Source organism: Canis lupus, chromosome 15 (assembly GCF_003254725.2).
Source record: "Canis lupus dingo isolate Sandy chromosome 15, ASM325472v2, whole genome shotgun sequence".
Taxonomy (NCBI): Eukaryota; Metazoa; Chordata; class Mammalia; order Carnivora; family Canidae; genus Canis; species Canis lupus.
In genome coordinates, this window is record NC_064257.1 from 22,431,203 (window position 1) to 22,459,188 (window position 27,986).

Genomic DNA, 27,986 nt, shown 5'->3' on the forward strand with positions numbered 1-27,986 from the left:
AACGGTCATCGTCCACCAAACAGGAAGCGGTAAAAAGGGAAATGCCACCGCAACACCTTTAAAAAGCCCAAGACAATATTCATAAAATTAAAAAAAATATATATATATATGAAAGCCTCAAGGTTCAACCTCTGAACAGGGTTTTTGTTAGGGTGTTAAATAAAATAAACAGCTGTGAGCTTCCACATATAACCGAGGCACTCCGAGGCAGCTCCGCAGATCTCCCGGTGGAGGGAAGGCCACTGTTGCACAAGCAGTTTTCTCGGTGATTCCAAGTCACCCAGTAAGAAAATGTGAAAAAGGGTCTCTAGGTCTTGTCACCTACTACCGTCGCTTGAAAAAAAAAAAAAAAAAATCGCTTTTTTTTTTTTTTTTTTTTAAATGCAGCGCTCTGCGTGGTGGTGTTGCTTTTGGCCTGTTAAAGGCAGGGCAACATTATCTCCGGATTGCCAATAGTTTCTCCTTATTTGGCTAACATTGAGAGATCCCAATCGGACTACTATAAAACTTTAACGTGCACAAAGCATCCATTTTGAGCAAAGTTTGTGAACGGCTTTTTTCCTCCCCATCCCCCAAAGGTAAATCCTGGTGCCCGGCTCTGAAAAGCGTGCCCCGCGCGCCTCTCCCCGCGTCTCTAAGCTTTGAGCAGTGCACACGCCGAGCCGCGGGGCTGCAGGACCTCCGGCGCGCTCCCGGGCGGGGCGGGGCGGGGCGGGGCGGGGGGAGGGAGGGGGAGGGGGAAGGGGGCAAGCCCTGCCGGACGCCCCCTTACCTTACCCACCTGCGCCCCCTCCCCTTCGCCCGCCGGCTCGCTACACCCCATCTCCCCCTCCCCAGGGACCAGGAGGAATAAAGAAGCCAACAGGAAGCCGTCCGCTGCTGCGGCGCTCGGCTCCGGGCTCTCGATGACTCCTAGTATCATCATCGTTGGTCATCGAGTCCCCCCCAAAAAGACGACAGCAAACCCCATGCCGACCCTCTGAGCCGGGGCCGCCCATCCGCTCGAGGGTCCCTAAGCGCCCCTTGCGGGTCCCTAGCGCCCCTTCTGGGTCTCTAAGCGCCCCTTGCGGGGTCCCTAGCGCCCCTTCTGGGTCTCTAAGCGCCCCTTGCGGGTCCCTAAGCGCCCCTTGCGGGTCCCTAAGGGCCCTTCTGGGTCTCTAGGCGCCCCTTGCGGGGTCCCTAGGCGCCCCTTGCGGGTCGCTGCCTTGAGCATCCCCCGTCGTCCGAGCGCAGCACGGACACCCCCCGGAGACAAGCCCAGGACACTCCTCTCCGTCTCGACCCCAAACCCCAAACCCCAGCCGCACGTCCACAAACGGTCCTGGGCGCCCCCGCGCCGCCCCCGGCCCCGGAAATCACCCGGCGGCTCGCCCCCCCCGCCCTCGCGGGAAGCCGCCCCCTCACCCCGCAGCAGGGAGGCTCCCGCCGCCGCCCCCCACCCCCGCGCCCCGGAGGGCGGCGGGAGGCCGGCGAGAGCCCGCGGGGCCGCGCACGGACCTGGTGCAGGGCGGTGAGCCCGTCCACATTGGCGTAATTGATGTCGGCGCCGCGGTGCAGCAGCTTGAGGACCTCGTCCGTGTCGCCGCTGGAGCAAGCGGCCAGGAAGACGGCGCCATCGTCGAACTTCACCTTGGTCTTCTGGCGCTTCACCACGGGAGGCTCCAGGTCCGTCTCGGAGCCGATCCAGCGCTTCAGCTGCTCGTTCCGCTTCTGCTTCGCGTCCGCCATCTTCATCCCCTCTCCTGCCGCCGGGTCTTCTTATCGCGAGGGGGGCGGGGGGGGAAGGGGGAGGCGGCGAGGGACGCGCGGGCCGGCGGGGGGGGGGGTGTGACTGCTTCGAGGCGAGCGGGCCCGGGGAGGGCTGGGAGCCGGGAGGAGACGCTCGAGACTTCCAGTATCCCACAGAGCACTGGGGCGGCGCGCCCGGCCGAGCGGACCTCCCTTCCGACCGCAGGAGCCCTCCCGCCTCCCCCCTCCTCCGCTCCTCCTCGCCCCTCCCACCCCTGCTCCGGCTCCCCGCCCCCCGCCCCCCGCTGCCCGTCACCGGCGGACGATCGAACGTAACTTCGCGAGATCCGGGCAGGGAGGCGCCCAGCGGCCCGTGCGCATGCGCGCGAGGCCCCGGAGCCCCGCCCCCGGAAGAGCGCTCCCGCGAGCCGCGGCGAGGGCGGCCGGGCCACCGGAGGGAAGCGGGTGTGGTCCCGGCCGCCGCGCTGGGGGGAGGGGGGCGGGGACCGACCTGGAAGGGCGGAGACGGGTCGGGAAGGTTGTCCCCGCCTGGCACGGGCTCGGCGGGGAGGACCCTCCTGCTGGCTGCGCGGCCCGGCGGGGATGGAGGCGAGGACGTGAGCTAGGCGCCGGCGGTCTCTCTTGCGGAGGTGTCTCTCCCGGGTGCCCGCCCGGCCCCCGGGGTGACCCGCGGTGACCCGGCGGTGGCGTCCTGCCAACCTCCGCTGCACACACGGCTCTCTCCTCTCTGGCTTGTTTGCTGTTGCCCTGTTGTGTCTTTTGGTTTTTTTGTAGTTGTTGTTTGCTTTTGTTTTTGTTTTTTTTTTCTTAACTCTCCCGAGCCCTCTTACCCTTCCCGCCTTGCTCAGCCTTGTTCCTCGTCCTAACCTTTTAAGGGATTTCTGGTTCCAGCTCCGTCGCTTTCTAAGGATGGGTAAAGCCCCAGCTGCTTCTGGGGCTTCAAAGGAACGTTAATACTACGCAAACCAACTCGATTGGGGTTTCTTGATTATTTACCCTGAGCCAGTCATTGTTTTAGGCATTGGCGACCCCTTGACTGTAATGACCTATTTAAGCCACCTTCTGAGGTCACATGTTTTAAAAAAGTTTGCAATTCATTATCATCTTTAAAAACAGGGTTATTTAATTTTATTATTTTTTTAATCTTTGTCTTGACAACCACACACACGACTTGCAAGAAATACCTGAAGCATTTCAAGCCATCTAGCTGAGGTCTTCACCAATTGCTGTTTTTCTAGACGCTTCCCCTGTTTTCAGACACTGCATGTTTTTAGAACATGTAGAGCCAAAGTAAGAGATTTGGGTTTAAATTTTTTACCGTCAAATGGAGCTTTAGGGATTTATCTAGACCGAGTGCCGGAAACTGGTTTTATTCGGGAGCAGGACTAGGGTGCCTTCAGCAAACATTTTGCACCTGTGCTGCTGGGTCAGGGATCGTTCTAGATCCTGGGGATGCAGCTTTCCTTATCCACCAGTCGACTACCCTGCAGCCTGGCGTATTGAGAAATGAAATGATTGAGTAAAATGCATGTAGGAAGTCACTTGCCTGTAAGACTGAATTTTCTGAACTGCAATTATTACTAGGATCGTAGCAGAACCCAAATGAGGGTAAAACTATTACCCCTGGAAGTACTGTAGAAATAGAAAGTGAGTGTAATGTGTATATAATGCACCAAAGGCAATATCAGGCCTTTGAATAATGATAGTGTTAGGTGCTGAAGAACTGTTAGTGCTGAAATACAAAATTTCTATTCATTGAAGAACTCCAGAGTACAGCTCTTCCTCTGTCTACCTAGAAAAGCTGAAAATAAAATAGTTAAGAACTCTTGGGATCTACATGCCCCTTTGCTTAATTGATAGCTCACTGCTTTGCCATAATTAACTTACCCTGTTTCCCAAAAAATGTTATGGTCTATTTGGTGGCCCTTAAAAGTGTTCTGGAATACGGTTGGTATCTCAAGTTTTCATTTGGACAAGAGTTTGATGGAAAGTTTGCTATTTCTGATTCAAGTACTTCAAAATGTAGAATTAATAAGTAAAGCAAGTGAAAGTTTATTAATAAAACATAAATAGCTAAGTATCAGTTACCAAAGGCTACCAGTCAACAAAACAAACACAGCAAAAACCCACCTGGGCTGTTAATGTTTCCTTCTCTGGCTCTGAGGATCAGTAACTCCATATTCATCTCATTTGGAGGTACTCTTAAACTGGCACCTGCTTTGCTTTCGGAAGGAAGATTTTTTTAAATGTTATTATTGAATGAATACTGAAGACCTATGGTTAATTCCAGAAGAGACAAAACTTCTTAATTAAAAAACAACACAAAGCTAATCACTTCATAAAGCTTTAGTAACTGAGTGAACCTCAAACTTTAAGCAGAAGAAATGAAAATACAAAATAAAAATTGAACTATATTAATTTGCTAAATGGTTTTTGCTGCAGCAAGTCGTTTATCATATTGGGGGTCTTAATTACATGCAGGAAGTTGTCAAAAAGGAATTTTTTTTAAGATTTTATTTTTAAGTAATCTCTGTATCCACATAGGGCTGGAATTCACAACCCCAAGACCAAGAGTCACATGTTCAACCACCTGAGCCAGGTAGGTGCCCCCTAGAATATGCATCCTTTAAAAAACCTAATTCCACTTCAGATATCCCCAACTATCTGTTACTTGTGATCAATTTGAAGAATTTTTTTTAAAAGATTTTATTCATCTATTCACGGCAGACAGAGAAAGAGAGAATGGCAGAAACACAGGCAGAGGGAGAAGCAGGCTCCATGAGGGAGCCCGACGTGGGACTCGATCCCGGGACTCCAGGATCACGCCCTGGGCCAAAGGCAGCGCTAAACCGCTGAGCCACCCAGGCTGGCCAAGAATTTTTAATTAAATCATTATTTTAAATGCTTACATACAAGAAGCATAAGTATTTTTCTATGCTCTCTCTCCCATGTATCATTACCTAAAGAGTCCAGCAATAACATACTACACTTGCATTCAGGTTTATTATTAGAAAAACAACTAGAGAATATAACAACATAGACACAAAAGCTTGTGTGTGTATGGCCTTAACTTAGTACCAACGTACACAATGTGGAGACTTGTTTTACTTATGAATTATTCTAAACTTAAAAATATATTTGATTATATTGTAATATGTGAACACAGAACGGGAAAAGAAAAATTTTAAAGTCAACCCAAGCAAAAAATAAAAATCTCAGAATTAGCCTTTTGTTCACTAAAAGACTGGTTAATTGCCAGATTGTAAAAACTTTCTTACACATAAAAAGAAGTTAATCTTTAGTAAAGAAGATAGTTAAGGGGTGTTGGGTGGTTCAGTTGGTTAGGTACCTGCCTCTTGGTTTGGGCAGGTCATGATTTTAGGAGATCAAGCCCCATGTTGGGCTGCGCACTCAATGAGGAATCTGCTTGAAGCTTCTTTCCCTCTGCCCTCCTGCTCTGGGTGTGTGCTTTCTCTCTCTCTCTCTGTCTCTCTCTCAACATAAATAAATCTTAAGAAAATAGTTAAGAACTCTCGGGATCTACATGTTTCTTGGCTTAATTGATGGCTCACTGCTTTGCCAGCCTTTACAATCTTTATAATAGTGAAGATATATATGACTAATACAATGTAGCATACCAAATATTCTATGAATCAACTTTCTGTTCAGTGAATCTTTTTCCCTATTAACTTTTAATACACAATTGGAAATGCATTTTGGTACAAAGTGTGTGTAAGATATCGATATATACTTTTAAGTCATACCTTTAAGTTCTCATCCCTAATTCAAACCTGAAATGCCAATTTACATTTATACAGTTAAGAATAGAATAGTCAGGAAGGCAGTTTGGTCATATCTCCTGTACTCTACATCTGGGCTAGCCTCTCTTCCATTGTATAATAATTTCTTCCAAATGTTTTTAGAAACCCGAAGAAAAGTTTACAGTCTAACCAGCATCATAAAATATCCAGTCCCACCCGGATTGTTGACTGGGACCAACCCTGAATCACCCTAAATTGCTTCAGACTCTACTTTTAGATCAACCTGATGCCTAGATCATAGTATCTAACCTGTTTCCTTGACTCTAGGTTACAAAGTCAGCCTCACTCCCCAGACCCAAAGACACACTACTGTGAAGGGTATCTTGCTTTTAACCCTTCAGGGTAAGTGTTCTATCACATCTGGCTTAATCCCAAGAACCTAACCCTCATACAATTACCTGTGGCTGATATTCCCATGAAGCTCCTTGGGTCCCCATAAACAGGCAATCAGATGAGTGTCTGGCAAAAATTCAGAGCACAGAACTAGTTCTAAGCAGATGATGACTTGCCTCTACTTCACATGACTTACAACCTGTATCATGGTCAGTGTCAGAACATCATATGGCCATTCATATGAATTGCTTTATTTAGTGTTCCCCAAACTTTGTCATGATTTTTGCCTGATCCACAAACCACAGATACTATTAAAATGTTTCCTTTAACCTTTTAAAAAAGTTAAATAGATTTACTTTTAAAAATAGATTTATTTTAAGGAAACTTTCTGTCATTTTTGTAAGTGGAAAACATTTCCAATTGATATAAATAAAAGAAGACTTTAAAAGCAAATGCAATGAAAACAAAATGTCATACTAGTTAGGTTACCTATCAAGGATCTGAGCCCAAGGCCTCCTCTCAATGTGTTTAAAAAGGAAGATGGGCAAGTGTTGGCCATATTAGCATTAACCTGTTATTTTTCTACATAATATAACCATAAAGACTAAAGTACATTGAAAAGAGGATAGCCTTTTTTGCTAAGTGCTTCAGTGGTATTTTAATGTCCTATTCATCTAAAATTACTTCATGTACTACCAGTCTACCTGCCCCACACTTTGGGAGAACACTGGCTGACTTTAATTACCATGTATAATAATAATTATAATTAATTTAGTGAGGATTACAAGAAGTGCCTTCATGACACACCCACCTCAGGGTATCAAAGCAGGCCATTGGAAGGCCAATTTATTTTTTTTATTTTTTTTTATTTTTAAAGTTTTTATTTATTTATTCATGAGAGACACAGAGAGAGAGAGAGAGGCAGAGACATAAGGCAGAGAGAGAAGCAGGCTCGCTGAAGGGAGCCCAATGCAGGACTCCATCCCAGGACTCCAGGATCACACCCTGGGCCAAAGGCAGACGCTCAACCGTTGAGCCACCCAGGTGTCCCTGGAAGGCCAATTTACATGAAAGTATCTATGAGCTCTGGAAGAAAACATGACAAGAACTTCACAATTAAGCTCCATAGTAATGAAATTACAAGAGCAAGTAAATGCTGCTCCAACATTTAGGTTCATGAGCTCCATCTTGGGACACTAGCATTTAGCATTTAGTTCAGAGATTTATTTAACTCAGTGTCCTTCAACTCAAATTATAGGAAAAGCTTCCAAATTCTTCCAGAGACCAGAGTGCAAAAAACGTGCAGAGCAGAATACTAGTGAGAATGAACATGTGCAGTGACAACAGACACAGCATCGCTGGTAACGACTGCTCAGTTGCAGCAGGTGGGAATAGAGTAATAGCAGCTTCATGTGGTTATTTTCAGATTAAATGTATCATGCATATAAGAAAGAAAAAAATTGAGATTTTATTTATTTATTTTTCTTGTATTTGTCTCTTTTTCCTTCCCTCATGTAAACTGATAGCACTCTGTTTCCTTGCCTCAGGGGATGTTTGTGGCTGGGAAGAAAGCAGAAGTTGCTTTCAAAACACTTTCCTTTGGAGCTTGAAAAGGCCACCCCCAAATTACCATTTAAAAGAATTTAAAGCTAATAATCTGGTTGGAAGTTGTGTGCCAGGTGGCTATGAAATTTATGGAAGCCACATTTACGTAGTATTATAGATCAATACAAACAGAAACATTTTTCTAAATTTTGTCCTCACTTTAACAATGTCCATTCATAATATCACGAGTTATTATTTTTATTTGGAGTGGAAAAGGGGGAACCAGGCAGAGAGGTCTTCCAAGCTGACCCTTAAGTACTGCCACAGAAAAGAATCACTGAGAATGAAAAGTGATGCCTAAGCTAAAAGGATAAAGAAGTCGGTGGTGGGTCTCTAGAGCAGTGGGAATTTGCTACTTGATCCCTGAAAGTGTCCCTAGGAATGTGATAGGCTCTGAGGGCGGATGGCTGATTGAGAGAGGCTACTATGCCTGGGACCCTCCCTAGCCAACCATAGCTGCGCCCCAAAACTGGCAAGTGCTATGGTCTGAATATTTGTGCCCCCCTAAAATTCATATGTTGGAATCGTATCCCCCAAGGTGATGATAGGAGGTAGGGCCTTCGGGAGGTGGTTTGGTCACTTGTGCCCATTTGTGCTCTGAGGTCCCTGAGAGCTCCCTGGCCCCTTCCACCATATGAGGGCACAGGAAGAGAGCTCTCACCAGCCACTGAATCCTCTGCTACCTCAATCTTAAGACTTCAAGCCTCCAGAACTGTGAGAAACGAATGTTTCTTGTTTCTAACCTGCTCACTTTATGGTATATTATGATAGCAGCCCAAATAGACTAAGCCAGTAGCAGTTTGGCAAGACCTGAAGTTGATCAGTCAGTTGTTATTCTAGGTTCTGGAGATACTGAAATAAGTAAATCAAGTGCCTGCCTTCAATAAGCTTACATTCTAGCGGGTAGGGACAGAAAATGAACACATTTTAAATGAATAAACAAATCCACATATTGCTAAGTGTAGTAAAGGAAAAAATTAGGATGAGAGAGAAACTAAAAGACAGTATCTGAAGTTACTGGCCATTGGGGCAATGTGGGGTAGTGAAGAAGGGATTACTTTAATCAGGAAAGTTCTGAGCTGAGGAATAATCCAGGTTTTGTGGTGCTTTACATTTATACGATTTGCTGATTCCCCTTCCCCCCTTTTTAAAAAAAGATTTTATTTACTTATTCATGAGAGCCTGCAGGGAGCCCAATGTGGAACTCAATCCCAGGACTCCGGGATCAGATGCTCAACCACTGAGCCACCCAGGGGCCCTGGTGATTCCTTTTTAAGAAAAAGGATGGGCAATTTCAAATACTCAAGTATAAGGCCTTAGAAAGGACCCATTCAAGTGAGAGGCCCTGAAGTTTGACAGTAAATCTACCCCTAGCTGGAACCTGAATGTCACAAAGACACCTGAAGACATCATGCAGGCGAGGATAGATGTTCCAATATTAACGAGTGTACAAACGTGATGGATGACCGCAGTAGCACTGGGGAGTGTCCTCTCAGAAACTTGACACACACAACCTTGGAAGAGGTGAAAGACCACCAAAAATGACTGATTTAGAGTTTCCCAGGTGTAAGGTTGAAATTAAGTTCTTTATAGAAAATTAGAAAAGATGAGGAGTCTTTAAGTGAGATTCATTCCCAATACTTGTGTAGAGTCCTGCGTATAGTTCACACGTACTTCATTTTCTATTGTTGCCATAAGAAATGCTGACACACGTAGCCCTTATAACAATACCCATTTATGATCTCACAGTTCTGTAGATCAGAAGTCCAAGTAGGCTCAGCTGGGCTCTATGGGAGGGTTACCACAAGGCCAAAAGCAAGGTGTCAGCTAAGCTGGGCTTTTATCTGGAGGCCCTTGGGAGCTCATACAAGTTGCAGTTGTAAGACAGATCCCATTTCTTTGCTGGCGGTAGACTGGGAGTCATTCTTAGCCACTAGAGGCCTTTCTGTTTCTTAGGCATGGTCCCCTCCATCTTCAGAGCCAGCCACAATGCTGGCTCTCATGCTTTGTTTCCTCTGTCTCTGACTTCTCCTTTGCCACCAACCTGAGAGAGGTGTCTGGTTTGAAATGTTGATGAAATTAGATAATCTCCTTATTTTAAGGTCAACTGAGCGTATAATAGAGACTAGTCACTGGGACGATATCCCATCATATTTATAGGTTCTAAGGGATTAAAGCAGGGACATCTCTTTGAGACTATTTTAGAAGTCTTGCTTGACATAGGGCTCAATAAATAAAAGCTCCTTAGCATATTACATTTCAATGAATATTTCTTGATTACTTACTATAATCTAAGAGCCAATTTAAAGGAAATGAATGAGATATTGTCTTTTACACATTAGTGAGGAAACTGGTATTGAAACAGGTAATTTTAATATGATAAGTGCTAGTACTTGGACAGAATTTACTGAGTGCCTATTCCTATTATAAGCACTATGTGTGTATATCATCCTGCAGGGTAAGGAAAGGGTTAGAGAGAAAGCAGTATATACCGTTGAAGCATAGAGGAGTATACTTCAGTGGGGGTTGAGGGGAGGGGTAGATAAGCATGGCCTATCAGGGAAGTCTTTGAGAAGGTAGTTTATCCTCAAGGCAGAATAGAAATTGGCTAGTCACAAACATGAAATGTGTGTGAGAAGGAGATGGGGGAGGCGGTGTAGGGATTGGGAATTTTATATGCATAAAGCAGAAGGACAAACAGGTTAATAGTACCGGAACACAAAACATCAAGAAAGTCATTAACAAGATACAAAACTGGAGAAATAGTAACTTTATTACGGAACATCTTCTATGTGAACAAGAGGACATATTTACCGTAAAAATGATGGGAATGATTGGAGGATTTGTAAAAGAGTCACACAGAACTATTCAGAGTAACTCCGAGAGACCTAGATAAAATATGAAGAAGGCTTAATTAATCTGTGAAACATTTCTCTCCTCCTCAAGAATTTATCCTGTGACTCATTCTTGCTATTAGCAGATTTAATCAATCCTTGGCATAAGCTGAGAAATAAGATCTTGGTTAATTAAGGCTTAAAATATGACCTATCTCATTTTAAAAGAAAATTTTCAAAGACTGAAAAGTCATCCCTTCAGTGATGAGCTACCCAAACCCTCGTATATTTAGACCAGAATGGACAATGCCTTTTTTTTCTACTTAGAAAGCCAGTTTGAATGGAGTTGTAGAGGGAAGCTAATGGGATAGTGAGAACTGTGTTCCCTGCCACTTTCTTCCTTTGCTCATTGGTCCATTCTGATTGCATCTTTGAGTATTAGACATGTCCTACTGGCTTGTCCCCAATTATGCTTCAATCAAGTTGTCTGGCTAGACTAAATGATTCGAACTTACAGAGAAAATAATTCTTTTTTTTTTTTTGAGGGCAATTCTATTTCTACTCCATCATCATAACTTAAAGATAAGAAATCAATGAAGACTTGGAGCACTACTATTAAGACAGTGGAGACTTGGTTAAAAAATAATAATAAAAAATTAGAGGAAAATTAGATATAAAATAATATGCAGGGGACACCTGGGTAGCTCAGTCAGTTAAGTGTCTGCCTTTGGCTCAGGTCATGATCCTGGGGTCCTGGGATTGAGCCCCCCAGCTGGCTCCCTGCTTCTCCCTCTCCCTCAACACCACCTCCCTCTGCCCCCCGCTCATGCTCTCTATCTCAAATGATTAAATAAAATGTATAATAATAACAATAATATGTAGGTAACCAGTTGACTTTTAAATTAAATATGTATACACACATACATACTTACAGTGTGGTTAACATCGTTTTTTTTAAGTTTCACTTCTCTGGCCTGCCTTTCCCCTTGCGTTAATAGTATTGCATAGCTTTTCCTGGAAGGGAAGGAGTACTATTTCATGGCACAGAGTCTTGGAATTATGTCCCCTGGCCAAGAGTGGATGCATGAACCAGTCAGGATTCTTGATTGCAAATAGCAGACTGATACTGCATATTCATATTAGTTTTCTATTGCTTTGCACTAAATTACAACAAAAATTTAATGGCTTAAAACAACACAGATTTTTAAATCATAATTTCTGTTGGCCAAAAGTCTGACACATTTTAGCAGAGTCCTCTGCTCAAGGTTTTTCAAGGCTATAATACAGATATGGCTACATCATCAACTAAGCCTTGGGGTCCTCTCCCAAGGTCTCTGGTTGTTGTCAGCATTCAATTCCTTGTAATTGTAAATCTGAGGCCCTCATTTTCTTTCTGGCTATCAATCGAGAGTGTAGTGTCCCCTAAGGCTTGTTTGCAAGTCCTTGCCATGTGGCCTCCACCATAGGCAGCTCACAACATGGTGTTCAGTAGGAGAATCTCTCTCTAGGAAGGTCCCAGTCCCTCTTGTAAGAGCTTTCTCTATGTATTTGGCCCAATTCAAGATAATCTTTAAAATTTTGTTTTTTACATTTTAAAATTTTAAAGTTTAAATTGTGTTAAAATATATATAACCTAGATTTTACTATCCTAAGTGTAAAGTGGCATTAAAAACATTCTCATTAAAAAAAAAAACAACATTTGCATTGCCTTGAAACTATCACAACCATCCATCCTCAGATGTTTTTCCATATTGAAAACCTGATACTCTGTACCCTCTAAAGAATAACTCCATCTTCTGACCCCTCAGTCCTTGGAAATCATCATTTTACTCACTCTATATGAATTTGACTACTTTAAGCACCTCATATGAGAGGAACCATACAATATTTGTCTTTTGTGATTGGCTTATTTCACTTAGCATGATGTCCTCAAGGTTTATCTATGTTGTAACACATGTCTAAGTTTTCTTACTTTTTTAAGGGTGAATAATATTCATGTGTGTGTGTGTATACATATCTGTATGTTGCATTTTGTTTATTCACCTGTCAATGGACACTTGGGATGTTTCCACCTTTTAACTGCTATGAATAAAACTACTATAAACATGAGTGTACAAATATCTTTTCATGACCTTGCTTTAAATTCTTTGAGTATATACTTAGTGGAATTGCTGGATCATATGGTAATTGTATATTTAACTTTTTTAAGAACAATCATACTGTTCTCCATAGCATCAGTACCATTTTACCTAAGTGTAAAGTGGCATTACAAAAATCTGCTTTTGACAAACTAAAAATCAACTGGTTTGGGACATTGTTTACATCTTTCACTTTTGTTATGTAATAGAACCTAATCACAGGAGTGAAATCTATCATATTCAGTTTCTCCTGACGCTCAAGATGAATGGGTTATACATGGTGTGTACCCCAGAGACAAGAATCCTGGGTGCCATCTTAGAAGTTTGCCCACCATACTTCCATAAGCAGAAAAGATATTTATGGAAAGGATGTTGAATGGCTCCAGAATTGGTGGGAAGCTTGGAGAATGAGCTCCCAGAATGAGCAAGAACAAATTTAAGGCAAGCAATAACAAGTATAGTTCAAGATCATACTATATGAAAACTCTAATAGAATGATATTGTTGGTGCCACCACCACCAGACAGTAGATATTACAATAATTGTGGTAATGAATCTCCACGAAGGACCTCAGTGATCTCTACCTTATGGTATTCACACTCTGTGTAGTGCTTCCATGTTGTCCCTGTGTTGTTTTGTGTGACCAATATCATACAGCAGAAGTGATGACCTGTCACTTCCAAAATTGGGCAGACACTTAACTGCTGAGCCACCCAGGCATCCCACTCTCTCACTCTTTAGGATCACTCACTCTGTGGGACTTTATGGAGAGGCCCAACATGATGAGGAATGGAAGTCTCCAGCCAAATGAATGAACTTAGAAGCAGATCTTCCAGCCCCAATCAAACCTTCAGATAAATAACTGCAGCTTTCTTGCCAGTGAGTAAATAGTGGTTTTTACATCTTTAGAGGATTTTGAACAAATAAAGATGAATATGGGAAAGAGATTATATGTACACGTAATATCTAAACAATTTACCATCTAGCCCTTTACAGATACGTTTTGCTGACCCTTCTACCACCACTGCTGAGAAATATCATGAACTTTTCCTTCAGCTTTCCGAAAGTTTCTTATATTCAAAGTCCTTTGCATGAATGCCCCATTGATCTAACCTAGTGCCAGTGGCCAAGGTTTAACTGCCAAAAGATTGGAAGAGAGAATGTCCAGCCTCATGTAACTTCTATAGTGGGTGGCATGGTCTTTTCTCCCGACAAGACTCACATAGTGGGCAGCCTGGGTGGCTCAGCAGTTTAGTGCCGGCTTCGGCCCAGGGCGTGATCCTGGAGACCCAGGATCGAGTCCCATGTCGGGCTCCCTGCATGGAGCCTGCTTCTCCCTCTGCCTGTGTCTCTGCCTCTTTCTCTCTCTCTCTGTGTCTCCCATGAATAAACAAAATCTTAAAAAAAAAAAAAAAAGATTCACATAGTGGGAGTTGTCCCCAATTAAAAACTGTGACAAGTAACAAATAACAAAAAAATGACATAACTCCATCTTAACCAATCAGATTAGCTTTCCTTATCATTTAGCAAAGTTTGTCCAGATGATGGTACCTTAGACAGACTATCTACTCTTGTCATCACTTACCTTGGTTTCTGTACTCTTGGTTTTTTAGCTTTTGTTTTTGTCTTCAATTTTGGGAACTATCCCTATCCTTCCAATTAATCAATCAATCAATTAATTTTGCTTAAAGCTAAATTTAAGAATTTATTTTAGCAGAATCAATTTCTGTGCTGGCAACAAAGAACCCTACCTGGTAGCAATATTATTGATATCAAGTGACAAAGATCATCAGACAATTTCAGGTTTGTTAATAATATTTTATTTCTTTGAGATAGTTTGTTACACCAAGTGAGGACTTTTCCCCGTAGGAAATATCTCTGTACTACTTCACTTTTCACAGCAAACAACATCAGCATATGTTTTTGAACACCATCATCATAATAAGAATGAGCAGAAAATTATATGCTATAAAACATAAAATTTAAAACTATACAGAATAAATGCTCAATGATTTCTTTCTACAGTTAGATCTATAACCGTCTATTTTAGAACTTGTGTGTCAGAATCCTACTCCCTCTATTTTGCTAGCTATCCCTTAAACTCAGTTTATATCATTTATTTATTGAGCTGTTCATTCAACAAATATTTATGAGCAACTCCCATGTACCAAATTCCATACAATGATATGGCTAAAGTTATAACAATGTACATACATATTCCCTACAATCAACAACTTATAGTGGGCAATAACTCAATTCATGATCAATCATAGTACCAAGAACAAAAGAAGGACCTCCACTATGTGCCTTTGCATTATCTGTGGTATATTTTTTGCCAAAAATGAATAGCGTGAGTCAAATTAGGTCTTTTAGATCTAATATTATTTTGTAACAAGTAAGGAAGCTGGAAGAACATATTAGATATAAGGATTTAATAAGAAAAACCCAAATGTAGGATAGTCTACAGGACAGTTGACCTGGTCTCTTAAAAAAACTAATATCGTAAAAAATACAAAACAGAGGATGCTTTAGATTGAAACAAACTGAAAAGCATAACAACCAAACTAAACATGTAAATTTTGATTAGGGTTCTGATTTGGTAAAAAAAGTTATTGATTATTGCAAAAAATTGAATATAAATTGGATTTTAGATAGATGTTAAGGAATATTTTTGTCATTTGTGTTCTAAGATGTGATAAAAATGTTGTGATTACAGAACCAGTCCTTAACTTAAAGAGATGCATGTATAAAATGTCATATGTTGACAACTTCTTTTCAAATGGTTTAGCAAAATAAAACATAAATATAAACACACATACATAAGTAGATAAAGCAAATATGGCAAGATATCAATAATATCTGAATCTAGCTAGTGGGCATTCAAATACTTATTATACTATTCTTTCAGCTTTTCTGTTTGAAATTTTTCATAGTAAAATGTTGAGAGAGAAAAAGAACCTTGGGGGGGGGGAATCTATGCTGTGCTTTTTTCTAATAGGACAAGTACCACTGCCCCCAAAGCATTTTGAAATGTAGATGGGGATATTTTGGTTATCAAAGTAACTGGTGAGTTCCACTGTGATATAGTGGGGAGAGAGGAGGCAGCAATGCTAAATAACTTACAATATGAGGAAATTCACATAATATTAAATTACCCTTCTCAAAATGCAAATACCTTCCCTACTGAGAAACGCTAAAAATAAACAGATTAATAACTTTTCCAAAAATGTCCCTCTTCCTCTGATATACAATTTTAATGTTTCTTCTTCAAACCATAAAAAAAAATCCTAATAGGAAATCTTTATTCATGGTTTCAATTTCATCATTTTTTAATTTATTCCTTAATTCACCCTAGTTTGGTTTCTTTTTTTTTTTTTTTTTGTTTTGTTTTGTTTTTTTTTGTTGTTTTTTTTCCTAGTTTGGTTTCACAACCACTATTCCTTTAAAAATTGTTATCACAATGACTATCGATGTTATCACTAAATCCAGTGGACATTGTGTAGTATTTAACCATGATGAGTATGCTTCCTCCTCCTTGAAAATTTTCCTTCATCTTCTCTGACATCATTTTCTTCTGGTTTTCCTCCTAATTGTCAAACTTCCACTTTTTAAAAAAGATTTTTATTTTTAAGTAATCTCTACACCCAATGTGGGGCTCCAACATACAACCTGAAATCAAGAGTTGCATGCTCTGCTGACTGAGCCAGCGAGGCGCCCCCTCAAATCACTACTTGTAAGACTCCTCTCTGCTTTTTTCTCTGCTTTTTCTCTGCTCACACCTTATTTCGAGGATTTCATCTATAGCTCTCTTTTCTTTTCCCTTTACAAAGTTTTTCTCAGATTCCCCTCTCAGGCCAGACATTGCATCTAAGTCCCATACCTATTTATACACTTGCCTACTGACATGAAATATCCAAGCCCTACAAACATGAAATGGAGCTTAGCTCCCCACATATACTTGCTTCTTCTCTTAGAGTCTTTATTGTAGATAATGACTGGGGTTTACTCAATGCTTTGTGAGACCACTGTAAAGATATCTATCCTAGGTGGCCAGGGAGGGGACGGTTGGCTTCTGGGAGGAGATGACACTTAAGCAAGACAATCAAAGATGAATTGGATGAGGTGTTTGGGAGTAATGCAGTGTGAGTTGGGAGTACACTCCATAAGAGGAACAGAAGCAGAAATACAAAGGTAAGTAATACTGTGCTTCTTCTGAAAGTGATAGTAACCTGCAATTGATGAAGAATACGTGCTTTTTTTTGGCAGGATGAACTGGCCAAGATAGGATAGGAAAGGTAGGTAGGAAATAGATCATGAAGAGCCCTTTATGCCATGTTAAAGAGTTTGGATTTTATTGTATCAGATCAGAGTTGGCGGATTAAATGCCCACAGACTACAAAAGTGGTTTGACTCCTGCTGTGTTTAAAAAGTATTGAATTAGTTGTTACATTTAAAACTTGAGAAATTTCATGTGCAAATCTGGACTTCTAGCCTCTCTCCTGTCACCACTCTGCAATAGACCCCAACTGATCTACTTTATTCCACTTGCATAGACCCTATGTCCATTGGCAATTGCTTCTTTTACTTCTGATGTTGGGAACCATTAAAAACTGTTAGCAGGAGAGTAGTTATCGTCAGATAGTTGGGTCAGAAAGATCAGTCTGGAAAAAAAGAGAAGTTGGATTCTGGGGAGCAGAAAAGGGTACCATAAAAAATGAATCTGTAAATTCTAGAGCAATAGTGGAATGTGGATCAGGAGGGAGAAAAAACTCATAAATGGGTGTCCCCAGCACCATTTATTCTCTGAAACCACTGGATATATCTCTTTGTGGTACCAGACAGTTGGAGGAAGCCTCAGCAAGGGCAGTGATAGTACAGATGGAGAGGAGGGGCCAGAAATCAATAAGGCTTAATTACTGGCTGTATATGGGGTGTCAAAAATGGAAGGAATGTAGGATAGTTTCTGAAAGGATGATGAATGACAGAGTCTAATTTTGCTAGAAATCCTCATTTATTACACTGCTAACTAATAGATAAGCTCTCTTGCGTTAATTGAATAGATTGGCTTTTCACAGTGATCAGGTCATTTTTTTTTAATTTTTTTAATTTTTTATTTATGATAGGCACACAGTGAGAGAGAGAGGCAGAGACACAGGCAGAGGGAGAAGCAGGCTCCATGCACCGGGAGCCCGACGTGGGATTCGATCCCGGGTCTCCAGGATCACGCCCTGGGCCAAAGGCAGGCGCTAAACTGCTGCGCCACCCAGGGATCCCAGGTCATTTTGTATTTTCACATTTCTCTAGTAACTATACATCAATAAATTATACACTCAGTTCCTGCAAAAAACTTTAAGAAAGACATAAAAGGAATACAATGTATTGCACATTTGAAATTTGCTGAGAGTGTAAATCTTTAAAGTTCTCACCATAAGAAAAAGAATTTGTAACTTTGAATGATGACAGATGGAAATTAGACTTATTGTGATCACTTCATGGTATATACAAGTATGAAATCGTTATGTTGTACTCCTGAACCTCGCATAATATTATACATAAATTATATCTCAATTTTAAAGAAACATAAAATGAATGGAAGCTTTGAGAAGAGTTTGGTGATTACTAGGCACAACTAAAAGCTCTTGGAAAATGAGCCACGCTAAATTAAGCTCAGTGGTTTATTGTTTGCCTGCTTATTTGTTTTGTTAAAAACGGAGGCTAAGTCAGGATAATATAGAGCCGGAGAGAGTAGTTGCTTTGACTTGACAACTACTTGATAGACACTGGATTTCTTAGTCTGCACGATTTCTCCAAATCTATCAGCTTTCCATTTTTCTTAAGAATTCTCCATCTTAACCTAATCTCTTTTTCCTTTTTTTTTTAACTCTTCCATTTTCCTTTCATTCACCAAGAGTGAATCTATCTATCTATCTATCTATCTATCTATCTATCTATCTATCTATCTATCATCTATCTAATCTATATCTATATATACACCTATTGGGCTTTAGAAACTTCTAGTTTTCCCAAACTGTATGAATTTTATTTAACTCTCCAATACTATTACACCTATTGTAGATATCTTCACCTCTCATAATCTTTCTCACTGTTGATATACACACACATTAATTCACGTATTATGTGTAAATTATATGTAACTCCTTTGATATTTGTGTTTTAAGAAGTTTGTTTATTTTGGGGGTATTGGTGGAGGGAGAGAACCCTTCAAGCCGACTCCCTGCTAAGTGAGGAACTGGACGAGGGGCTTGATCCCACAACCTATGAGATCATGACCGGAGACAAAATCAAGAGTTGGATACTTAACTTACTGAGCCACCCAAGCCTCCTTTGATATTTACTTCAGAAATTATCTTAATTTATTTCACTTTAATCCCAATTCAGATTCATCTTTGTGAGTTTTATCCTTTTTATATCTTATTTTTTATTTTTATAGATAAAATTCTATAACTATGGCATTCTTTTATGCCTTGTTAGTACATACATACATACATACATACATACATAGTATCTGAGTAGCTAGGAATAAAGACTGTATATGCTCCATTTTCATTTATGGGTGTAAAAGAAGATATGAAAGATATGCTGAGAGGGATAAGAGTTATATTAGCCAGATATGTATAGATACATAAAACAAACAGATTGAAATTATGAATAAAAATGTCTTTATTCTTACTTTTATTTATTTTCATTCTCTTAAGTTTTAATTTGAATTTTAGGTAGTTAACATACAGTGTTATATTAGTTTCAGGTATACAATATAGTGATTCAACAATTCCCCATCACCTGGTTTTCATCATGAGACTGTCTTTCTTTCTTTCTTTCTTTCTTTCTTTCTTTCTTTCTTTCTTTATTTATTTATTTATTTATTTATTTTAAGATTTATTTATTCATTTGAGAGAGTGTGCAGGTGAGTAGGAGGGAGGGGCAGAGGGAGAGAATCATGAGCAGACTTTTTGCTGAGCACAGAGTCTGTCTTGGGGTCAGGAGACCATGACCTGACTGAAACCAAGAGTTGGATGCTTAGCCAACTGAGCCACCCAGGCACCTTGAAAATATTCTTATTCTTAATGAATTTATATCCAATTAGGCAATCAGCTAAGATATTTCTATCTGGGAAGGTAACTAATTTTCACTTTTTTTTTTTTTTAAGATTTTACTTATTTATTCATGAGAGACACACAGAGAGAGAGGCAGAGACACAGGCAGAGGGAGAAGCAGGCTCCATGCAGGGAGCCCCATGTGGGACTTGATTCTGGGGTCCAGGATCACACCCTGGGCGGAAAGCAGACGCTCAACCACTGGGCCACCCAGGCTGCCGCTAATCTGATTTCTAAACAAAAATGCAACATTCAGTATTCTTCGTGCATTAAAAATAATTAATATAGTTCCTCTGCTAGTTAATTTACAAAATACAGCTCCTTAGTGCTTTTTGGTGTAACTTATACTATATTTATTTTTTTTTAATATTTTATTTATTTACTCATGAGAGACACAGAGAAAGGCAGAGACACAGGCAGAGGGAGAAGCAGGCTCCATGCAGGAAGCCTGATGTGGGACTTGCTTCCAGGACTCTGGGATGACGCCCTGAGCCCAAAGCAGACGCTCAACCGCTGAGCCACCCAGGTGTCCCTCACTTTTCTTTTAACATAGGTTAAAAACAAACCTTAGAATAGATAAGAAGTCCATTCCTTTGCATGTTTTCCTGAAGACCATTGCAATGTTCTACTACTTCAGGTACAAGAACTATTGGTATGATATCAGATTAGTCCAGCATGGAATGAAAGCTTGAAAATCTGTCCCTATAGCCTTGGTCTGGTGTGCATTCTTATTGCATTCTTGTGTGCTTACTGTGGCACCCTCTCAGGCTTCCTTTACCTCCATCACTTCCATCACACTTCAACGCTGTTTACCTCATTTCTTGAAATGAACTCTGACAGTGTAGTTTTCTCTCTTATATCTGGTACATTATTGACTTAATTCTGAAGACAAATGTTTCCTCCAGCCCGAGTAAGGGAAGAAAAGGAAGAACATAGAAAAAGAAAATACTAATATTTTGAAGTGATAGAGCTGTTCTCTATCTTGATTATGGTTATGGTTATGTAATGGTATACATTTGTCAAAAATCATAGAACTGTACGTGAAAAAGAGTGAAATTTACTATAGATAAATTATACATCATAAAAAATGAAAGAGAAACCACCTAACTTCTAAGACTGTCAATATTGCAGCCAGAAAAAATTATGCTATGTTTGTAAAGTCATGTTTCTAACTTGATGATAATTTTCCTGTTACAATGGTAAATATTACTAATATAACCTTCAATACAGCTTAGTTACTCTCTTTAAAACTTTGGAAGAAAACAGGTAAGTTTTCAAAAGCCATCTTACACTCTAGTCATTTGTTTTTCAGCAATTTAAATATGAACTCCAGTTAATAATATCAAACTGGTTAACTAAGTGTGGTAGGGAGTCTGCTTCCAAGATGGTCCCCAGTAAGTCGCATATTCTTGGTGTTATCAGGTGCTATATCTCTCCCTCCTTCCTTTTTAAAAAAGATTTTACCTACTAATTCATGAGAGACACACAGAGAGAGGCACACTCAGGCAGAGGGAGAGGCAGGCTCCCCATGGAGAGCCCAATGTGAGACCCAATCCCCGGACCCCCGGATCCCAACCTGAGCTAAAGGCAGATGCTCAACCACTGAGCCACCCAAGTGCTCCTATCTCTCCCTTCTTATCTCTCTTTTTATCTCTCTATTGCTCTGCCTCTGTGCCTTGATTTCTCTACCTCCTTCTTCCCATAATCTTTGTGTTTCTCTCTCTCCACCCCTCAGTTTCTCCTTTCCCAACTGCTGATTTAAGTTTCTCTCCTCCTCTTCTCTTGTCCCTTTCTCTGCATCCTTTCTTCCCCCTTCTAAATCTTTCCATTTCTCTGTCCCCCACTTTGTCCATCATACCCTCACCTCTCCTTCCTCACCTTCCCTTATTCCTTCGCTTCTTTTTTCTCCACTTCTCCCTCCATTTCCTTTTGTATATCTCTCTCTTTTTTTTGTTATTTTGCATCATTTCTCATTACTTATTCTATGTATCTCTTTTGCCCTTTTCTTCAGAAGGATGCCTGCCTTCAAACTTAAAATATAAAGATTCTAAGATCAATTTAATGATTAAAGTCAATTGAAAAGTTCCCATCAAAGTTTTATGAATACAGAACATCTCAGAAATCTGGAGGTTACAAGATCGTCAGCAATCAATGGCAGTATTGAGAATCAAGAAGACAAGAAAGACCCCAGAGCAACTAATGTAAATGTCTCAAAGTTCTTGAACCCATTTACTTTACATATGAGGGCTCCTACCTTTTCCTCACCAGGTCTTATTCTTAGCCTGCAGTAAATTAGGTAAAAAAATAAAAATAAAAAATAAAAAAAAAGAGAGATACTGCTAAAGTCAGATACTTGGCAGCCAGTGGCAGGTGACACCTGAAGAGTGAAAGACTATATTGTTTAAAAACTATAACAACAAAAAGCAGACACAAGATCTGAGAAAACATAACAGCATGGAGCCAATCAACAAATGGGCAGTCTTATACTCTTCAGTAGTCTGGAACAAATTTATATAATAGAGAATATTCATTATAGCAAATTATGGAGAGTATCACATTTTATTTAGCTATTTAAGAAGGCAAGGATGTACTTTGTGAATATTTAGGTAAAACATTAAAAAGTGTGGCCCTTAAAATGTAAGTTCTGGACATGAAGAAAATTTAGATGTGAAGACTATTACATTTTCAGATGATTTTAATAAAAAGTCAGTTATATTAAATAAAGTCCAACTGTTAGTTTTAGTTTTTTTCATTGTCATAGGAGAAAAATTAATAAATTAATAAATTCAGCTTTTGGTACAGTAGAGTCCAAAAGGCCTTAAAACACTAATGCTCTTAAAATTAGAAATTTAAAATGACACAAAAAGTATTACAGGTCTGCATCAACCTCATTTGAAGCACAAGCATGAAACTGGTTCAACAGTTGGCGAAAGATAAAGTTCCTTCTCACAAACACCAGTTAGCAAGTTTTTACACTCCTTACTACTTAATAGTAAAAAATGGATCCTGTAGATGTGTTTTCATTCTCCAGTTCTAAGATCCTTTAAGGGACATTTAATTTCTTCTATTCTCTTACACTTGAAGCATTATGTCCCTTATGTCGTGCATGCTTGACAAATGCTTATGATTGATTAACTGAATGATACTGGGTTTTCCAACTGGGGCTGTGGCAAACGAAATAGATTCTTTTCAAATGTGCTGAATATATGACCATTGTAATAATTTTTCAGGGACCATAGATTAAACTTCCCCTTAAATGCTCATCAACCTTATTTTGAATCAGTTTTGTTTTCTGATTATAAAGCTAATTTATTCTTATTGCAAAATTATTAGGAAACAATAAAACCTATAAAGAAGAAAATAATGTCACTTGTAATTCTGTTACTCAAAAATTTGCTAATATTTTGGTGCATAGAATATCTTCCAGATTTGTTTCTTTGAATACATTCATGAATACATACACATGTATATTTATTTATTAATTTTTTCCTTTCAAGTTTTTATTTAAATTCTAGTCAGTCAACATATATGGTAAAATTGGTTTCAGGTGTAGAGTTTAGTGATTCATCACTTACATATAACACCCAGTACTCATCATAGGTGTCCTCCTTAAAACCTATCACTTATTTAGCCCATCCTCCACCCCCTTTCCTATTTATTAGAATTTTTAAAATTGAGCTATAATTGACATATAACATTATATTAATTTTAACTGTACAACATATATTATGAAATGATCACCACCCATCACCATAAATAGTTTCAAAATGTTTTTTTAGTAATGAGAACTTTTAAGATTTACTCTCTGAGCAATTTTCTTTTAAGATTTTATTTATTTATTTATGAGAGACTCAGAGAGAGAGAGAGGCAGAGACACAGGCAGAGGGAGAAGCAGGCTCCATGCAGGAAGCCTGATGTGGAACTCAATCCCAGGTCTCCAGGATCACACCCTAGGCTGAAGGTGGTGTTAAACCGCTGGGCCACTGGGCCTGCCTCGCTTAGCAATTTTCAAATACATGATACAGTACTATTAATTATAATCACCATGTTGTACATTATATCTATATAACTTTATTTATATTTAATTTATTTATTTGAGACAGAGAGAGAGAGAGAGAGAGCATATGGCAGAGAGAGAGGGAGAAGCAGATTCCCCATTGAGTAGAGCTTGATTCCAGGACCCTGAGATCATGACCTGAACCAAAGGCAGATGCGTAACTGACTGAGCCCCCAGGAGCTCCTCTTATTTATTTTATGACTGTAGATTTGTACTTAAAAAATGATTATTTATTTGAGAGAGAGCATGGAGGAGGGTGAGAGGGAGGAAATCTTCAAGCAGGCCCCCCGCTGAGTGTGAAACCCAATGCAGGGCTCAATCTCACCACCCAGGAAATCATAACCTGAGCCACAACCAAGAGTCAGGTGCTTAACCAGCTGAGCCACCTAGGTGGACCTTAAATATGTACCTTTTGACCCCTTTCAGCCATATTTTCCAGCCCCAAACCCCACTTCTTTGTGGCAACCATCAACTATTCTATGAGCTGTTTTTTTTCCCCACATATTAGTGAAATTGCATGGTTTTGTCTTTTTCTGTTTGACTTATTTCACTAAACATAAAGTCCTCAAGATCCATCCATGTCGTCATAAATGGCAAGATTTCCTTCTTTATTGTGGCTGAATAATATTCCATTTTATATATACTACATATATATATTCCATTATACACACATGCACCACACTGTGTGTGTGTATCACATCTTTACCTGTTCATCCATTCATGGACACTTAGGTTGTTTCCATATCTTGGCTATTGTGAATAATTCTGCAATAAACATGGTGCATTTATCTTTTTGAGGTAGTGTTTTTGTGTTCCTTGGATAAATAGTCTGAAGTGGAATTGCTGGATCATGTGCTAGTTCTATTTTTAGCTTTGGGAGGCACCTCCATACTGTTTTCCATAGTGACCCTCACTAATTTATAGTCCCACCAACAGTGTACAAGTGTTCCCTTTTTTCCACATCCTCACTAACATGTGTTTTTACTTGATTTTCTGATATAGCCATCCTGACAGGGTATAAAGTGATATCTCATTCTGGTTTAGAACAGGTTTACTTTTTAAAAAACAAAAAAGAAGTTACTTTATACAGAAAGAATAATCATCTTTCTCATTCAGCTATACATGATGAACATCTTTCCATGGCAATGAATAGAGGCCTACCTTATAAGAATATACTGTGTTTTATTTAATCAATCTTCTTTAGATGAGTTTTCAGGCATTTTACAATTTCCTATTATAAAAAAATGCATAGCTGAATATCTTGACTCATCCTTTATAAGGAAAAATTCTTGAAATGTAGTTGCATAAAAGAAGTTTGAGCTCCAAGCATGAGATTAGTAAATACTTTCTGATTGATCATCAGACTATATGACTGATTATAGGGATCCAACTGTTGTTTCGCTACTTTGGAATGGTTAATATTCTAAGCAAATGAAGGTGTTTTATAAAAGTATATTTAAAAAAAATAAAATAAAAGTATATTTTTGAGGTAATTCTAAAGGTCCACTGACAAGAACTTTGAAATGACTATTTAGTAAGGAAACTGCTGAGAACTTTTTTGGTCTAAAGTTTTGGATAAACTCAACATACACTTAACTATCAAAGTCTTGATATCACTATCTCCCAAAGGGAAATACTAAACCACAGTTGTTTTTGTGGTTGATATTCTCAGTGATGTTGAGCATTAATAATGTCCCCTACTAGTAATAGGGAGATTCTTTATAACTGTAGTTTGATTATCATGTATCAGAGGAAGTGGTAAATTCATACTAGAAATTAAAACTTTTTTGCTAATTCAAGACTCTTGGGGGAGATACTGACCTTTTACTCTTAAGTGACTAGTTTTAGAGAAAGCTTTTTGATGATATTCAGACAAATTCATGAATTCTTGAAAAAATGATGTGAGGCAGTTAATATAACAAAGTTAACACAGCATGATATTTAGGAGCATATACAGGCTTTGTTATTTGATAACTTGGGTTGGAATACTACTGTTTTTTCTGGAGCAAGAAACAACTTCTTTAAGCATTAGTTTTCCCATCTTAAAAATGGAGATGATCGTAATCTGAAAATTATTGAGAAGGCCAAATGAGATAATGCAAAGTGCCTGTCATATGGTAAACTGACAAAAAAATATCAATCTTTCTTCCTTATAATAATAATGATACTTTATCTCCAGCAGGTATGCATTACTACTTTTGAGAGATGAGTGTTCAACCTCAACCAATTAACAATGACCATTAAAATTAATTCCATATTTGTATGGAGTTCTATATGATTTGGGTTATAATCATTTAAGTATGTCAACTACACTAATTTTATTGAAAAAACCTGAGTTAGTAAATAGCATTACAGACTTTTTAAAAAGTGAAGATAGTTATGTTACTTTGAAATTAATTTAATAACTATAAGTAAATTGAAGGTTTTCAAGAAGTTATTTGAGGGAATATATTATGTTACAGAAGTAAAGGTAAAACTAGTGCTTTTTTCACTTATAGATTGCTAGTAGTTATTGTGTGCCATCAAAACTTCTTGAGGTAACTGCACAAGGAATTTAAAACATTTTCCTCCTAAAATCTCATTCTCTTAGAGAATATTGTATCATAAAGGTAAAGCTTGTCAAATTAAGATTTTAAAAAGTATAAGATGCCTTACTGTGGTTTTCTCACTGTGTGTTTTTTATATAAGCTGGGTAAAGGAAAAATGAGAGGAAAATGACCTTTTTTTTGGAGACCATTTCAATTTTAATATTAAACTTAACATTGAAATCAATGTTTGCTTTAAACTAAAACATTGTAAAGTATTAGAGACCCTAGCACTTCAACCTAACTCAACTAATAAATATTAAGCTCATATCATGGGTCCAGCATTGTGTTAGAAATACAAAGATGAATTTTAAGTGAATGTTAATGCTGGGAGGGAATTTAGAGATAATTTAATACGAACTCCTTAATGGACAGAAGAGGAAATTAAGGCCCCTGAGAGATGAAGTGGCTTTCCCATAGTTAGTAGATTAAGTAACAGAGCCAAGATTAGAACACTTCCAATTTAGTATTCCTTGCATAGCCTCACACTAACTGCCCCAAAGTTTTACAAAAGATACTTGGTACAGTTTTTACATTGAGTAGAGCTTGCGGCTGGGCTATCCCAACAAAGCAGGTCGGGAAAATTTCCATGATAGTCAGCATCTCAGAATAGCAGCAGGTCACTGCAGTTTTGTTCCTAACTCTGTAAGAAAGAAAAAAAATTCTAATTATACAACTGGCACTGGACAAATGGTCCCTCTCAACGAATTTAAATGCTTACCATGTGCCTGGCTCTGTGTTATACTCTAGGAATGTAAAGTAGACTCAAAGTAGTTTTTGTCCAGAAGAAACTAACAGTCTAATGGAGGAAACAAATCTATAAGGAGATTAATTTCAGTAACATTACACAGTCTAAACCAATGTCTAGGAAAATGCATTTCAATTTAAAAAAATCATTAATTGTCAACACTTTCTTATATTTTTAGGGTGTTTTAGCCAGGTACAAATACCCAACTCCTACTTCAGTTAACCCTCTAAGAAGTTTCTGTGGCAGGAATATGCAAAAGAAACAATGACAGAGTAAAGCAAAGTTAGCAGTTTGGCTACTAACCTCAGTGCAGAGGAATATGTTAAACTGAATAATAGTTTTAGGGGTGCAACCATTTTTCTAATCCAATTGGATTTAAATTACCTTAGGTCAAAGTACTTTTAACAGTCAAACTCACATTTTACATCTTATTCTGGTCACAGGGAGTAAAAATAAGCGTGAGATTGAAGGTAAGCTAGCTGATTAGCCCTCTGACATTCCGGGCCAGCTCCAGTTTTAATGTTCTGACAGCTTGGAAGAGAGCAAATGAGACAGAGCCGCTATCCCTGATATTTCACACTTGGAGTCTGCTATTAAATATGGCCTGATCAATGACTTTTTTTTTTATTTTTTAGATTTTATTTATTTATTCATGAGAGACACAGAGAGAGAGAGGCAGAGACACAGGCAGAGGGAGAAGCAGGCTCCATGCAGGGAGCCCAACGTGGGACTGGATCCTGGGACCCCAGGATCACGACCTGAACCAAAGGCAGATGCTCAACCATGGAGCCACTCAGGTGCCCCATAATCAATGACTTTAAAGCTGGTGTCCCCTTCCACTCTACTTGGGCAATTTGGTGTCTTGCATAAGGCATTATTTCCTCCCTAGAGTATTCTTTTCCTTTTATGCTGCCAAGTAACCTCCTTAAAAACTCCAAATTTTGTTTATAAAATCTTTTATTTAATGTTGGTAGATTTGGATCAGTCCTTTAATTGCGCCAT

At 39.4% G+C, this 27,986-nt stretch overlaps 1 protein-coding gene and 1 long non-coding RNA gene across 12 annotated transcripts in view; one reads left to right on the top strand and one right to left on the bottom strand.

The window, feature by feature from the left end:
• PPP1R12A (protein phosphatase 1 regulatory subunit 12A) overlaps positions 1-1,967 on the bottom strand; it is a 139,179-nt gene extending 137,212 nt beyond the window's left edge. For all 6 annotated transcript variants that reach the window (XM_035698799.2, XM_035698801.2, XM_035698800.2 and 3 more), the window contains exon 1: positions 1,498-1,967. In XM_035698799.2, the coding sequence (XP_035554692.1) occupies positions 1,498-1,734 (237 nt within the window). In that variant the 5' untranslated portion in view covers positions 1,735-1,967. The remainder of the gene's footprint in view (positions 1-1,497) is intronic.
• On the top strand, positions 1,527-27,957 carry LOC112654581 (uncharacterized). 6 transcript variants are annotated; one of them, XR_007402468.1, is made up of 8 exons: positions 1,527-1,665; positions 4,294-4,348; positions 7,162-7,288; positions 13,221-13,358; positions 14,194-14,282; positions 16,526-16,670; positions 17,603-17,755; positions 27,620-27,957. It is a non-coding gene; the product is annotated as an uncharacterized LOC112654581 (long non-coding RNA). The 6 variants fall into 6 exon arrangements; XR_007402471.1 differs by having other exon boundaries at positions 14,197-14,282; XR_007402469.1 differs by lacking the exon at positions 14,194-14,282.
• The last annotated feature ends 29 nt before the right edge of the window (positions 27,958-27,986 follow it).